We start from the raw sequence: 15,784 nt of genomic DNA, 5'->3' as shown, positions 1-15,784 counted from the left end.
ATTGTTGGCTTTGTATCAATCAATTTAAATGCAGCAAAACTCTTGCTTAAGCAACAACTAAACCAAAACATTAACTGACAGAATTTTCAATTAGAATACTTTTCAATACTGTCATTTGCATGTATTCTGATTTCACTAGGCGTATGAGCTATAAATGCATTGCCAAAGAGAATGGGAAAAGTGGACGCTTAAAGATTATTCCATATTTTAAAACTGGCACAGCTGAAATAAACCTCATAGTTTTTTTGTTTTGCTTTCTATTTGATATTTCCCTGGTGAAATGCATCTGTGTCTGTGTTGTGTTTTGGGAGTAATCGTAAATAAATGCCAGCATATTTTTCAGGTTGAATTCAGCAAACATATCTGCGCTGCATACTTTTTGGCGTTGCCAGATATCATACACTGCAAACATCTTTTCAGAGCAAATTTTAAATAGTATATAATTTAATTATAACTGTTTCTGCATGTTGAGGTGTATATTTATATTATATATCTATAATATTCTCTAATTTAATACAGTTCATTGTGTAATCGGTTATTTTTGATTAAATTATATGTTTATAAGCCGATAATAGCATAAAAAATATATATATATATATAGAAAGAAAGATTTTAGACTTTAACTTAGTGCTGGGTATTTCGATGACGAATAATTTAGTGAATTTATCAAACGGTGCTTAACTACGTGTTTTTGCATTCGTATTTTGAAATCAATGATTAATGGATGTTCTAGAACTCAGTAGCTACTATTTCCCGGTCAAACACTCTTAATTAAATCATTTTCGTTGACCTGTTTCCTTTTGCGCACAGTTACATTTTTGTTGAAAATCAAAGCCCAAATGAATACAATTAAAGCACACTTTGGCACTGAGTCTATTTATATTTTGTTGTTGTTTTGCTGTGGTTTTTGTTACTTTTTTATATGATGACAAGCTGAAAACTTGTCATGGCCATAAATCAATTTGATGATCGTAGACAACTTTTCAGCGGTTTTTAATTAAAACAAAATCAAAAAAAAAAAAAACATTGACATGCGAAATTTCCGAGCAATCAATTGCAAATTGTTGAGACAAATAGTTTTTAAATGAGGAAGCTTTTTAAATTGTAATGCTAATAGTTTATTTTATTTATATATATGCTTTCTCTCTCTCTCTTTCTCTCTCTATTGTGAAATACTGTATATGGGCGCCACTTCCTCTCCCTCTCTCTCTCTCTCTCTTAAAGGCACTCTGGTGATTTTTCTTTAATAAGTAGCTTCTTCAATGTTTAGGTTCAATCTTTTTGGCCGCAGGCGGTGCCGCTGCGATGTCTGTGGTGTTGACCTGTGTAAAATGCGGCCACGTTGAAATCTCCTGAAACAGTCGGCCGCCAGGGCATTCAGTATCCCGCACCTGTCGATGGCCCAGTAGCTTGTATGCCGGATCTATGTAGCCTTGTGATACACCGAAAGTAATTAAATCCTTCGCAGCCTGCAGCATGCAAGGTGGCGGAAGTTCAACTATAAATAGAAAAAAAAAATAGATTTTTATTGAAAAAACAATATTATTATCAAGAGGAAATAAAGATATAAAGCACCGTTTATATTATTAGCTTAGTGAGGCTTTAAGACTGTAAAACATATTCCGGGGATATTTTGTCAAGCATGAAAACTGTGAGACGCGTGGGTTTTTGCGATTTGCGAATGTGACTAATCGATTTTTAAAATTTAGTGACGAACTTCAAATAATTTTAAATATAAAAATAATAAAATCTTTAATTTATTCCAAGATTAAAGTCTAGCTTCGTCAATATTCAAATATTCATACTCTATGCTCTTCTAATCAAAGTAGTCAAATACTCACTTTGCCAGTCGCCAATGAGAACAATGCCCACACTTTTGTCATTATATTTGGGAGCGTGCGCGCCGACGACATTGAAGCCGCGTCCCGTATAGATCATACCATCGCCGCCAATGCCAAAGCTATAGCCAATATCGTTCCAGCCGCGATCCACCTGATGGAAGTCCTGCATGCTCCGCATGCTGCGCTTGCAATCCGGCGTGCTTTCACACGCAGCGGGTATGTAAGAGTGATGTATGATGACATAGGGCGCTGGTCCCTTAAAGTAATCAACCTGCTTGGCCATGCGTGCTCCCCAATCGGCGCGAGACAGCAGCTGTGACCTGCCTCCAGATGCGACCGCACCGCCCTCCGTCCCGGCGGGTTGCATGTGTTGGCTGTAACCTGCAAAGGTAAAAACACAAAATATATTGGCCATCAGTATATTGACTTGTTTAGTGAAGTTTTCAGCTGTTTTGGTTGTGTTTGATTTGTATATTTACAGTTTACGACAATCTCGCACTGTGTGTGGCAAAAGTTTGTTTGCCTTAATTGCGTTAGTTTTGTGTTTGACCTTAACGTTAACGTTAAAGTTAACTTTAACGATAACTTTAACTTTAACTTTATCGTCTTTCTATTTAAACTGGTATGTGGTGCATTCCCATTGATAAATGATTTCAAACGGATTCCCCCGATGGCCTTTGTGTGTGTGTTTGTTTGTGTGTTGCCTCAACGAGGTGAGAAATCGAAATGAACCACCCAAGTCAAATCGACATCGGAACGCTTCATAAAAATTCCCCGCATACCACTTAACAAGACGCAAAAACAAGAGAGTCCGAGGGAGAGAGAGAGAGAGAGAGACTTGCAGGGTGAGTGAGCGAGAGACAACGAAAGGGTAAGAGAGAACGAGAAGGGGAGAGAATGGACCAACAATAACTGCTTAAACTTAACAAACGAGTCGTTGCCCCAAGTTAATCGCTTCGACTATATCGTTTTCAAATAGTATGTAGATTGTATTTTTGTCTCTCTATCTATGGCTCCCCACCGGTGTATCGGTGTATATTTCTTTGCCAAATGTGTCAATTAATGAACCGGCCTCAGGCCATATATAATATGCATAAGTATTACTCAGCTTTTTTTGCTTTTTGTTTACTGAATACGCTGCGAAATGCGAAATGTCATGCTCTTTGATGCAGGTGTTTGCATACTCGATACACTACTTCCTGCATTTTCAGCTAGGGGGGAACTATTATAGAAAGTCCGGGGAGAAAGAATATAAATCAAAATATCTTCTAGGTTGAGAGCAACTCAATGATGATTCAGATCTCCAATACTACTTCTAGTGTATTAAAATTAAAGTGAAGCAACGTTTTCAAGTTTTTTAACAACTTAATAATTTTTCAGCTGCTTCTGCTATAAATAAAATGACGAGTGTATCTGCATTATAAATAGTCTTCTATTTACTTAGCTGTAATTTAATTTTTATAATTTTTACCAAGCTCTTTATACCTTCAATAATGCCTTTTGTGTGAATAACCAAATTATTGGTAACAGTTGTGTATATTGTATATTACTATGTTAGGGTATATCTGTTGTCGCGTTGAACAGGTCTGTCTTGATATATTGCAAATAATAATGAGTCAGCTCCACAAATGAATTCAACTAATCGAACGCGTCGTCAACAGGTTGTATCATCTATCAGTTTTGGCCCGTTATCCGGTAACACAGACAGCTCTAGACCAAAAATCGGCCTTCAAAGTCAACTTTCTGCTTGTCGCCCAGCGCTAGTCATAAATTCAAATGTTCCACCAAAAACTATTTCATTCATTTAATGTGGGTGTCTGTGTGTGTGTGTGTGTGTTTGGATATATATATAGATATATATAAATAAATGTGTTTTGTGTGTGAGCGTGCTTGCGTAGAAAGAGAGTGAAACTTTAGCGGCATCCATTTGGAATGTTTGCCGAGGCGTCGACATCGTCCCAGCCGGCTGCCGCCGCACTGCCTCACTGCCACACTGCCACACAGCCTCCTGCCAACAGCCACGCCCACTTCCTGACGCATTTATATGCATACGTAAAGTTAGTATGGAAAACGCAAGTTTGGGACGCGAAACTGCCAGAATGGCGGGGGGACATGAAGCCGCCACACTTGACTAAGTTAACAGCAGCAGTTTCTAATTAAAATTTTAGAGAGCTGAACATTTTTGTTAGCACCTGCGCCAATCCTAACTCATACACAGAGAGTAGAGTGACATTACAGGAGCTGGGGCTGCAGCTGAAGCTGAAGCTGAAGCTGAAGGTCTCATCTATTGGCAGCGTGTGCTTGAATAACAAATAGAGCGTGCACCGCATGTAGCGCAGGAGGTTAAGGGGGCGGGGGCGGGAGGCGGGGTGTGATGGCTGCTGTCAAATCATTTGCTGTTAAATTTATGCCCTCCGCTATTTTGCTAGTGTTACATGTTAATTACGTTTATATTCTCGTATATTTACCGTTAACATTGCGGCACACACACGTAGAACACGAACATCAAATTTAACGCAATCGTCTACCCCTTTTCCCCCTTTCGTGAGTACCCCGCGTCATCATCCATCTCTATACACGTCTCTCTAATCGTTGGCCCTAATTACGCGGCCTAATAAAGTAAACATTAAACTCGTTGTGCTAATCAATATAGCAAACTACTGACACAAACACACACACACACCCACACACCTATACCTATATATATATAATATATTTTTCTATATATATCTATAGCCACATCTACACTCTCATAAGTAAGTTTACTCTTGGGTGTTTAATAATTTGTTTGGTTCTGTGGTTGGGGTTGTTTAGGCTCCGCACTCCTCTCATATTTCATTAGGAAATTACTTCAAAAATGTAATTTGGACTATCTTGCCTCGAGGCTGCAGATGGGCTGCAGTGATTTCTTTGATAATTGGATAAGGCCTAATTCTTGTGAATTTGATCAAATTGTGTCTCATAACTGAAGTATTTAATTTATTCAATTTGCCACCGTGGCCATAAATAGCACCTTGCCCCCCCGCGCGCACTAATTGTTTGTTTTTAATCAACCAAAGCACATAAAATATGCTATTTATTCACATACAAACACACCACTGAAAGCATATATGTCTATGCGTATACCATGAGCAATTATTTTGTTTTAAACAACAAAAATATGTTATTATCTGTCATAATATGGCATACGAAATATTTCGATATTTCAAATAATGCCACGTTCATTTCATGAAATCGAAAATGACAAAAAAAGTCCCTGAAAACACACAAACAAAAACAAACAGAAAGCAAACAATATTTCAAAACAAGAAAGCGAGTCAGAATTATTGCAAAAGTCTACATACTCTAAAAAACATTCTAAAATTGTATAAAAAAAAAAGACTTCAAAGAATGTTTTCCTCCATACAAAATTGTATTATATAAATTGGCTGAGTTACTTTTATAAAATAAATAGCTTTATAATGATTTAAATTCAATATTCAAGTCGAAAGGAATCTTATTCAATATTGTATTTAATATTTTTCTAATTTGCAAACAACTTCATAATTTAGTTGTACTGCAGTGAAAAGGGTATTTGCAAAATAATAAATTATAATATGTATATTATACAAATTCGCCTGTCCGATTGTCAATGATTGTGCCGTGTTTTCGCTTAAATGACATTTTTATTAAATGCGAGCTAATTAAATTTGCGCTTGAATATGGAACATAAATTCGCATAGTGCGGCTATATAAATCACTATATGCTCGAGAGATGCATATCTATCTCTCAGTTGATTTGTGCTCTTTTATTTAGTTTACAGGGTGAGCTGGTAACGACTTCCAGTAGCAGGTGTCAGGCGCACAGCATTTCCTGATAAGCGCCACTTGCTGGCTGACTTTGTGTGCTATATATGTATGTGTGTGTGTGTGTGTGTGTGTGTGTGTGTGTGTGTGATAAACATGTGTATTTCAGGGGCAAGTTAGCGATAAGGCCTAGTGTTGGGCCTCATGACACTTACCCATCATTGATAGCAAAAGTAATCCAAGTGCTGTCATACTTGCAGGTGTTGCGAGTATTTTCGGCTGCTTATTGAGGAACTTTTTTTATGAGTTTTTTTTTACTTGTGCACAATTTGCGACTTTTCTCTCTCTTTTTTTTTGTTTTTTAATATAAAATTTAGGAACTTTGTTTAAATGTGTATTTGTGTTGGCGTTTTTTGTTTGGCAAGAGTTGTGCAAATTTTATTCGAGGTCAAATTTTCACATGCTGGTCCCGAATCTTTTTTGCTATTTTTTTTTTTCAGTTTGTTTTCTTTCCTTTTGTTTTTATGTTTTTTTGCGATATGTTCGCATTCACGCGAATCTGAAGAGCGAATGGTTGGGCAGCATAAGGGCGCACCAATGTTTATAGACGCGTACCAAAAATGAAATAAAAAAAAAAAAACCAAAATTTTTTCTTTGGTAATCTTTTTTTTGTTTTTTTTTTTTTTGTTTTTGCTCGCACCAGCGCTGTCGACGTCAGCGTCGCTGTTGTTGCCTGCGCGCAATGCCAAGCATTTTTTAAATCGCATGAAATTTATTACCAAGCGCCAACAGCGGCGTCTGCGTTGGCGTCGTTAACAACTTTAGCGCCGCTCATCGGATCGTTCGATTCGCTCTTCGACGCTCCGCTGCGCTCGCTTCCGCTCTGCGGAGCTCAGCAAATTTGATTTGATCGCTCGCAGCTCTCAATTAGCTGATAATGTTGTTATCAGCTGTGATATGGGGATTTGTCTTTTTTGCCCAAATTAGTATGTTCGACTCGCGAACCGTTGGGTATCAAAGGTTGACTCGTCCCTGTGTGAATTACACATGGGCGACAACACACATTTTGTATATATTTGCAAAATAATTGACCTCATTTTGAACTGTGCCTCGGCTTGTCGGGTTGTCTGTCTGCCTGATGGACGGTACTTTTTTTTATTTGCACTTGGGTTACGGGTACTTTTTTTCCCTTTCCGATCGCATACATTATGACTTGGCATAAATATCAAATTAACCCGAACTTTGCTACGCTTTCCATTGGCAACATTGACAAATGGCTCGTCGTTCACAAGCGACAGGCATTTATCAAATCGGCTGAGCTTAGTATTATTTTCTTTAATGGTTTTCTTTTATGGTATCAACTAAATGATTATCTAATCTTTTTCATATAATGCCAAATCATTGTGTTCTAAGTGGATCGCATGATATGTATAACAATCGATTTTATTTTTGATTAGATAGAATCTATTTTAAACAATCTATATAAGCAATTCGCTAAATTACCGTATAAATTTGAATGCTGTTTTTTGATGGTCATTTGAATTTATATTCCTTGAGAGAAAGTCACAATATTCGCTTAAAAGTTATAAGTCCCAAGGCCTCTTATCTAGTATGCATAGATCAGCACAACATTAATCACAATCTTGGTTAAATATTCGCGTCTTTTAACTATACACACGCGTATACTCTTTGGCGCCTATCAGTTTTGTCTGACATAACTGCAAGATGTCTTTGAAATAGTTATCTAAAATTCTTAAACAACTGTAAGATGCCTTTGAAATAGTTATCTAAAATTCTTAAACATCTATATAACTGTATGGGAATTATTGCACAGCTGTATTAACTGTTGCAGCGATAGTATTTCCCCTGATTATTTATCCAAGATTTAATCAATTTCTTGTACTTTTTCAGCTGCATTCCTCAATAACAACTAAATGACCTATCGGTGCCTTACACAGACCTAATGCATTTATCACTCTCTTCAAACCCGTCTCATGTCTCTCGCTGAAAAATTGTTGTATTTTAATACCTTAAACGGCGGCAGTTTTGTGGGGATGCCCCTGTTGATTTCGAGGGGAAGCCCATCTTATATGTATTTGTTAAATTACTTTAGTCAACGACTCGCGTTTCCATAGTTAAATTAGCAGCTGCTTTATTTGAGTTTTTTTTTTAAAACTCAAATACCAAGTTGTTAGGGTATGTAATCATTCTAATAGAGTTTGTGACATTTTGAACGGAATTATTAAACGATTTTGATATCTAGCCTTACAAAGCCATGTTTTTATCTAACAAAATGGTTTTTTTTTTCTATTTTGTTAGCGTTATCGGACGCATGACGCATTTCGAAATTTTGACCTTAGTTCAACAAAAACATTTTAGAAATGTCTGAAATTAGCATAATTTTAAATAGAAGTGGCACAAATATAATTTTATTTTACCACAAATATGGCCTCTGGGGGAATCGAGGTTTAGAGCTCTCTGGCCAAAAACTAGTTATACGGGCAGATCCGGCCAAATGGATTTTCCAAAATTCGCAAACGGTTGTATAGGATGTATTAAATCACAATGCAAAAAAAAAAAAAACATTTTGTTAAAAAAAAAAAAAATGGTATTTTGGCGATTGTGGGCGTGTTCTTAGTGTACACTAGCGTCGTTGTGGCTCCAATACAGTTTTCCCATTCTTGTTTTTCATTGGCATAATCTATCATTCAGAAAAAAAGTACACAAATATATATTTTCTAGACGAATAGGGGGATTACCGCAGCGTCCAGATGGCCATCATCAAAAGGAAATTTAAGTCGTTTGCTAGCCAATGTTTTGGTTGTGTTTATGTGGGAAGGTATTCACGCAAGCGATAGACCACTAGACCTTCCCCTTTCCTTCCCACTCGCTCCTCCGACCAACTCTACATGATGCTATTTATTTATTTGATTTTGAAAAAGGGGGAAGTTTCCGTAGACACATGGAATAGTTCAAATAGTTGAATTGCTGGCACGGCACTTACCACAAATTATAGCTAGTTGTTGCTGTTCATGCTGTTGCCGTTGCTGTTGTTGTTGTTGTTGTTGTTGCTGCTTCTGCTGCTGCTTCTGCTTCTGCTGCCGTGTGGCTGATTCCACATCAGCTACTGCTGGTATGGCTGCCATTGCAAGGTTCGTATAGGTTGAGTCAGAAGCAGAGCCCAACCCACATCCAGACCGCTCGTCGCCCATATTATATCGTGCCAATGTCGTTAACAACCAAAGCAACTGTGAAAACCGCTAAAAACAATACGAAGCGCGTCCGGGAAACCGAAAAACTCGAAGTCTCGATGCCAATGCCGAGGCCGATTAGTACTTCTTATTAATTCTGGTGCGTTTCTCATACACTGCCATTTGAATTGCGTATGCGAATAAGCTGGAAAAGATATTGTTAACTAACAAATATTATATATTAACCGACTGACAGCTTAACGCATTTCTAACTTGTTTTTTATATAATAGTAAGCATATAAAAGTAAGCATTTATCTACATAGCACAGTTGTCTGTGTATAGTTGATAAAAATATTATATTGAATCACATTTGACATTAAGTTTGTCGGTCAGTCATAAGCATATTAATTTTTGAAAAGATAGAGTATTACAGCGGCGCTCGTTCTCTTCGTGTCTATAGCTTCTTCTAATCTTTTATTTTTTTATAATAAACATTCGAATGTCCGCTAATCGTACATCTTATCAGGGTATTAAGTGCGATGTTTGTGAACTGCGGTTTGGCACGCTCTTTGTATTATTATTTAATTTTTTTTTTTCGCAAACACTATGTTTTTTTAGGGTATTCACCACAAGGCGAAACATTATCTGAGCAGCTCCTAGATAATGAGGGGTGTCTATTACAATTAGCAAAAGTAATTTCAAGTGATTTGTTCAAGCACCTAAACAAATTCAAAGTCCAACAATCGCACCCAAAACTACTTAATTTATTGTACGGTTTCTTGTGTTCTCTCTAACTGGCTCTGATAAGGCTTTCTATGTCACACAAAAATGTAATTCTACTAATCTTCATTTGTTTATTCGAATATTTTAACACCTTGGAGACAGACTTTTAAATTCATCAAAATAATTTGTGTAATCAGATCTTGTATTTTATATTTAATGAACTTCGCACGCTGTTTACAAGCATAACTTCTCATTATATCAAAAACCACAAGACTACTTAAATCTGTGGCAATTGCTATTTCTGGAAGTCTTAATTACCGTACATAAATATATGCACATATACACACATATTTATATACTATTCTATATTTACATTTATTTTATATTAAACAAAGTTTTGGCGGTCGGCAACTCATCAGTTGGCGTTTTGCTGTCGCTTAAATCATTGCCTGTTTGGATTAGGTACGCTTGCTGGTTGCCTCCTGGGCTAGAAATAATTCAGAAAGGGGGTGAGGTGGTTATGTACTGTAGGACAGGAAGCGGGTCGGAGTACCGCTTTATATCCCTTAACTGATGCCAGTTGGGCTGCTGGCCTCACACACGACACGCACATGCCATATATTAAGGCATACATAAAATGACAAACGATTTGCGCTGCGCGTAAATTGAAAAGCGCTGAGCCTGTGAGATTGCTGCAGTTAGAAGACGGGAGGCAGCCAGGACGACAGGATGGCGTGGAGCACGGGAGTTAAGGCGGGGCAACATTTTGGCTGGCTGACTTCGTTGGCAGTTGCCGGCGACATCAGCGACTTTTGCTTGTTATTTTTTGGCTTGGTTTTGTTATTGCCGCCTGAACGGCAATGTGTGTGTGTGTGTGTGTGTGTGTGTGTGTGTGTGTGTGTGTGTGTGTGTCTGCATATCGAGATGTCTTGTTCCCCCCAACTACCTCCTTCGCCCCAGCTATCGGCTGGGCTGAATGCCAAAACTTTGGCAAAGTATTCAAATTAAAATTTCAATTAAGGAAGTGAATTTGGTGTGCCGAAAGTGTATTAAGTCTATTAGGGCGTCATCTTGGCATTTGAGCTCAGTGGGCTCAATTTCGCACCGCTCGATCTACACATACGTGTGCCATTGCACCACCCCCTCCAGCCCTTTGGAAAAAAAAAAAAGTGAACCAACCGACATCATCCAGGCAGCCCGGGCTTGTTCGCACCGTTGCTTGATTTATTGCCAAAGTTTTGTCAGTCGCATGACATAAGAAGTACTTTGTAGAATATATTGTGAATTTTGTATAAACCAAACAACACATTGTTGTGGCTCTTGTGGTTGGTTGGTGGTCGGGTTGGGTTGGGTTGGGTGTTGGTGGCTGTTAGGTGCTGCTGTTGCCAGTCTGCTGCTCCCTGTGGGCATTATTAATAATGTAATCAATTTGTAAACAATTTGGCATATATCAATGCGCTTCATGCTGCCCATAAATCTCGCACAAAATTAGCAAAACCCGCCGACCACGTTCACGCAACGCCAACGGCAATTTGCATCCCAATTCCGGGGCGTAGTTGCGACCGGAGCACTTTGGGAACTCGGAGCTACACGCACAAAGTCGGGGACGCTGACATATTGCAACGGGGCCACGTTGATGGATGGACGCATGGGATGGACAGTTGCCTGTATCTGAAAACCCCTTGGGTGTGGGGCTGGGACTTTTGATGGTACACTTTAGCCCAGCAACAGCATTTGCCATGTGCAAGTTGGATTTTCAGTTACAGTTTTGGGTAGCTCTTCTTGGATGCTGGGCGGTTATTGTTTTGGTTGGTTCCGTTTGCCGTTGGCTTTGCGTTTGTCGAGGGCCTTTGCTCTGCTCTGCTCTGCTGGCAGTTAGTGACAGCTGCTGCCAAGCAAAAACCAGCAAACAAAACAGAAAAAATAAAGAATCACAATAACAGGCAACAGACACAGCGTAAAGAGGGAAATATCTAATCTCGACAAGCCTGAAATTTTTGTTGTGCCCCTGCTATGCTCTAACTGACCGAGATTGAGACATTCGTTTGCCCTAATACACTGTCAGTCAGTCGCTAGTTACACTGGTGCATTGTTCGGTCTTGCAGAAACTAACAAGCACCTGACACTTACTTAATTTGAAATGCGCAACGACTCAACAGCTTTGCCAAATTCAGTAGCACGCAATGACATATATACTTGGTATAAATAATGTAGAATTTCTTGAATTGTATTGAAGTAATCCTAAATTGAAGTAATCCTAAAGTGAAGTAATCCTAAATTGAAGTAATCCTAAATTGAACTACATTTCATATACTTGGCATAAATAGTTTAGTATTTCTTGAAGCTGTGCCTCGCAATATGTCTTGACTTAACTTTGCAATAGAAAGCAACCATAATTCAAACGATATTTCATTTAATGATAAATTAAGTATTTTAATTGGAAGTTTATTTATTTGTATATTTTGCTTTAAGCTTGTCTCACAAATAATCAATCATAATCCTTCAGAATTATTTCAAAACGTACGACAGTTGTTCGTCTCTCGTTTTGAATAATTTCAACTAAATTCGACACATTCAACTATTATTTTCCCCTCGACTAGGCTGCGTTTATTCTATCAATAAATTGAAAAATTAAATATATATAAAATATAAAGATAAATATCAAGTGCTTACCAAAGCCAACAAACATATCGAGTGGCTTAGCACATTCCTAGGCAGCGCACTCAGTCGGCAAATCGAAGTTTATAATATTATTTATTTTTATTTATATTTTGATTTTGCTGCCACTGCTGCGTCTGTTGGTTGCAAGCACGACTGGGCACGACGCGTCAGCTGAGTGAGTCTCTCAGCTGTCTTGAAAGTTTATGAACTTGTCATTCAGTGTTTTAGTTCACATACATCTAACATCCTTCCAATCTACTTGCAGGCAACGATGTCGGGACGCTTGAATCATCAGCACGCGGTGTACGCTTGGCGTCGCGAACAGGAGCATAATCGAGTGCAGGCGACGCAGCAGATGAACCGCTACTATGATCACTGGGGCAAGGTGACCTCGCGCTTTGAGAACTGGACCAATCAGGCGTACTACAACAAGGCGGACCAGAAGATGCAGCAGCACAAGGATCAGCAGCAGAAAGAGAAGGAGCTAGCCGAGCGACGCACAAAACTGCGCCAACTGCTGGATGACGACAAAAATGTCTATGACTTGGAGCTAGGTCGCAAGCGCAGGCCACGTGAATCGCCGGGTGATCTGAAGACGCTGGAGCGCCTCAATCAGTCACTTAAGGAGCAGGAGCAGCTCAAGCGTAAACTGGAAATGGAAGCGAAGCTCTACGGACGTTGGCGTCATGGGGTCGAGGATGAGAAGCTGCTGTACAAATCCAAGTCGGACAACGAGGTGCTGGCCAAGCTCAACTGGCTGGACAAGCAGATCGAGCAGCAGCAGCAGCGTGAAGAGCGCGAGGCGCTGGCCGCCGAGCGACAGCTGCTCCTACAGCAGGAGATCAGTCGCACAGAGCAGGCTCAAATGGAGCGCCAACTCATCCGCGAGCAGGAGATCAAGGATATACGCGCCGTGCAGGAGTCACATGTTGCAGAACTGAAGCAGCGTCAGGAGCAGGCGGATAAACTGAAAGAGGAGGAGCAGCATTTCCGCTTGTTTCTCAGCGAACTGGAGAAGGAGAAACAGCTGCTGGAGGAGAGCACAGCTCTAATGCTACAGCAACCGGACGCTAGCCAAGCATTCAATCTGAAGAAGATCAAGGTTTTCATACGCAATAGCAGCGAGGCATATCGCAAACAGATCACCCTTTGCATTAATCTGCTCGAGCGCATGATCAAGTATGCGGTGAAGACGGAGCAGCTGCAGCAGATACTTAACAAGTGCAAGGAGCAGCTGCAAACCGAGATCCTTGCATCCAGTCAAATCGATGCCATGTTCGAGTCGGAGACCAAGTGCTATCTACAGCGCTGCGAGGATAATTGGCGCGAGCAGCATCTGCAACGCTATGGTGAGATCAACAAGCTCATCGAACAGGAGCAGCAGTCGCTAAGCTCGATGCTGCGCGAGAACCTCACGGAGCAGCAGTCGCTCATCCAACTGCGTGCCACACATGTCGCTGGCATTGAGCAGACCAACAAGCAGCTCGAGCAGCTCAACAAGGAACAAGTGTTATCCTCTCCACGTCCACAGTCAGTTGCCAAGACCTTGCCAGATAATTGTGATACCATTGTGCAGCCTGTCTCGCCTCGTCACAGTCAGCTAGATCCTAGCGAGCACTCTGATCTCATGCCCAAGGTCAGCGATTCATTTACCAATCTCAATTTGGATGTCTGGCAGGATATGCCACCGGTGCGTGGTGGCGTCGATTCGCCACGCCTCAAAAATACACGCTCCATGAATGTGGTCAACTTGGAGAATGTTAAGCCTCCCAAATTTGCACGCAAACGCGTCGTCTGGACCTAAAACTGGGTTGACGCATTCCTCCAATACGTAGTTTGTAACTTTTAAAGAATACAATGAAATTTTCAATGCATTATAAACTAGGTCCAATGTTTTAAGTATAGTTCGAATTATGATATATTATCTGTGCGTGTGTGTGTGTGTGCATCTAAAATCTTGTGTGCTTATTGTAAACTGTGTCTAAAATGCACTCGCTCTAAGTGTGTTTGTATTCGAGTAATATTAATTACAGATAAGTAAACTCGCAGTATTAAATATTAAACTAAATGTTTGCAAAATGTATCCTTCACGTTTCTCTTTTCAAGTAGCAAATATGACAAATGTGTTATCTTAAATTCAAAATTTATAGTATTTAGAGATTTAATTATCAACAAATTAAATACAAGACTATCGATGTGCATTTAAAGATTCGTAGAATTAAACAAAAATTGTCTGAAAAATCACACCAGGTCAGAAATTCGTTAAAAATCTGAAAATAGATCGGCCATCCTAAGGACTATGCGGATATCCTTTGGTTTACGAACAGTCCTTGTTCATCCGAATCCGCAAATACATGCAAAAGGAAGAAGGCCATTTAAACAACTAAAATAAAAGGAGTAAAAGTGAATCATGTGTCAAACGACTCTTACCAATCACGGCTGTAATCTTTATAGTTTTCGAGCTGGAGACGATTTTGCATTTTTGGCTGAAATTTATCGAGTGTTTGGTTTTGAATTCGGTCTTCGCGATTCCAAGGAACCATGTCCTTCGAAAATCTACAAGGATAAGACCTAGTTACATTTGTGGTGATTTTATTTTTTCATATTTTTTATTTGGCTTATTTCCAAGCAGGCAGATAATTTTATTTCCGCCTGGAAGTATGCAGCGTTTTATTGGCATTCGGAAATTGCTCGTTCGCCTTCTGCTTTTACATTTTGTGAGGGACCTTGACTTATTGATTGGTTGAAAATCAAATGAAATTTATTCAAGTTATAAGCAATTGAATTGCATATAAATTGTATGCATATTATTCACCTAGTTAAAGTTGCAATGTATTTAATTGCTGAGTTTTAATTATGATAAGACTGTTTGCATATTTTCATTTATCAGCTTATATCCTAAGCCAGCGGGAGAAATTTATACGCTCCTTATCATTTGTATTTTGTATTTTCCTAACGTCATTAATTCACCTAAAGGAATGTCAGTCAGTAAGTCAACAGCAACGAAGCAGCAAGTTTTAAGTAAATACTGACGGGAATGAAAACTTAATTATATGCAGTCAAAAGTAAAACAGCACCTAAGGTCGTTTATGCTAATGAAGTGCACAATTCTCACAAATAAACAAAATATTATCTGCAATCATTTTCAGAGTGCTGCCAAATGTTGCCTTTCAAATCGTTGCAGTCGATTTAATAATAATAATAATAATAATACTATCAAAAACAAAATAGAAAGAAAAATATGTGAGAAAATATGCCAAATATTATGGATGCAGCATGCAGTGCCTTTTGATTAAATTTCTTTTAGTGTTTGGGGCATAAAATCCAATTTCATTTTCACTAATGGCAGCGGCCTGCTGCTTTGGCAGCTCCCAGCTGCAGTCGCTGTTGCTGCTGCTGCTGCTGCTGTGCAACTTCCGGTTCGCTTCGCTGCCAGCAACAATGCAAAACACACAGCGCAGCAGAAGCAACTGCGTCGGCGGAAAAAACATAGAGAAAATTGCATGAGGAAAAACGCGATTGTTAAATTGAATTAAAACCAAAGCGAAGGAAAAAACTGCAACGCAATACAAACATCGCTC

At 39.2% G+C, this 15,784-nt stretch overlaps 2 protein-coding genes across 5 annotated transcripts in view; one reads left to right on the top strand and one right to left on the bottom strand.

Annotated features, from left to right (window-relative positions):
- Positions 1 to 14,306, top strand: part of LOC6568047 (trichoplein keratin filament-binding protein) — a 28,951-nt gene extending 14,645 nt beyond the window's left edge. For 2 of the 3 annotated variants that reach the window (XM_001994548.3, XM_032740739.2), the window contains exon 2: positions 12,469 to 14,306. In XM_001994548.3, coding sequence (XP_001994584.1) covers positions 12,475 to 14,007 — 1,533 coding nt within the window. In that variant the 5' untranslated portion in view covers positions 12,469 to 12,474 and the 3' untranslated portion in view covers positions 14,008 to 14,306. Of the gene's footprint in view, positions 1 to 12,214; positions 12,379 to 12,468 lie in introns of those variants that run through there. The other variant, XM_032740738.2, reaches the window with a different exon arrangement.
- LOC6568046 (peptidoglycan-recognition protein LB) lies at positions 620 to 6,366 on the bottom strand. Of its 2 annotated transcripts, none has more exons than XM_001994547.3 (3): positions 5,843 to 6,366; positions 1,842 to 2,222; positions 620 to 1,498 (listed from the first exon to the last, which is right to left on the bottom strand). In XM_001994547.3, exons 1-3 carry the CDS (start codon positions 5,877 to 5,879, stop codon positions 1,260 to 1,262), a joined length of 657 nt encoding a protein of 218 aa, XP_001994583.1. In that variant the 5' UTR covers positions 5,880 to 6,366; the 3' UTR covers positions 620 to 1,259. The 2 variants fall into 2 exon arrangements, with proteins under 2 accessions (XP_001994583.1, XP_032596631.1); XM_032740740.2 differs by lacking the exon at positions 5,843 to 6,366 and adding an exon at positions 2,321 to 2,545.
- Positions 14,307 to 15,784: the final 1,478 nt, after the last annotated feature.

The sequence above is a fragment of the Drosophila grimshawi genome, unplaced genomic scaffold, assembly GCF_018153295.1.
Source record: "Drosophila grimshawi isolate 15287-2541.00 unplaced genomic scaffold, ASM1815329v1 contig_311, whole genome shotgun sequence".
NCBI lineage: Eukaryota > Metazoa > Arthropoda > Insecta > Diptera > Drosophilidae > Drosophila > Drosophila grimshawi.
This window is presented reverse-complemented; position numbering and strand designations above follow the sequence as displayed.

Excerpts from the sequence above, each read along its gene's own strand:
- LOC6568046 (XM_001994547.3), bottom strand. The coding sequence starts at position 5,879 with ATGACAGCACTTGGATTACTTTTGCTATCAATGATGG. Across the intron at positions 2,223-5,842 it reads ACTTTTGCTATCAATGATGG|GTTACAGCCAACACATGCAA; the intron begins GTAAGTGTCATG and ends TTACCTTTGCAG. Across the intron at positions 1,499-1,841 it reads TCTCATTGGCGACTGGCAAA|TTGAACTTCCGCCACCTTGC; the intron begins GTGAGTATTTGA and ends TTCTATTTATAG.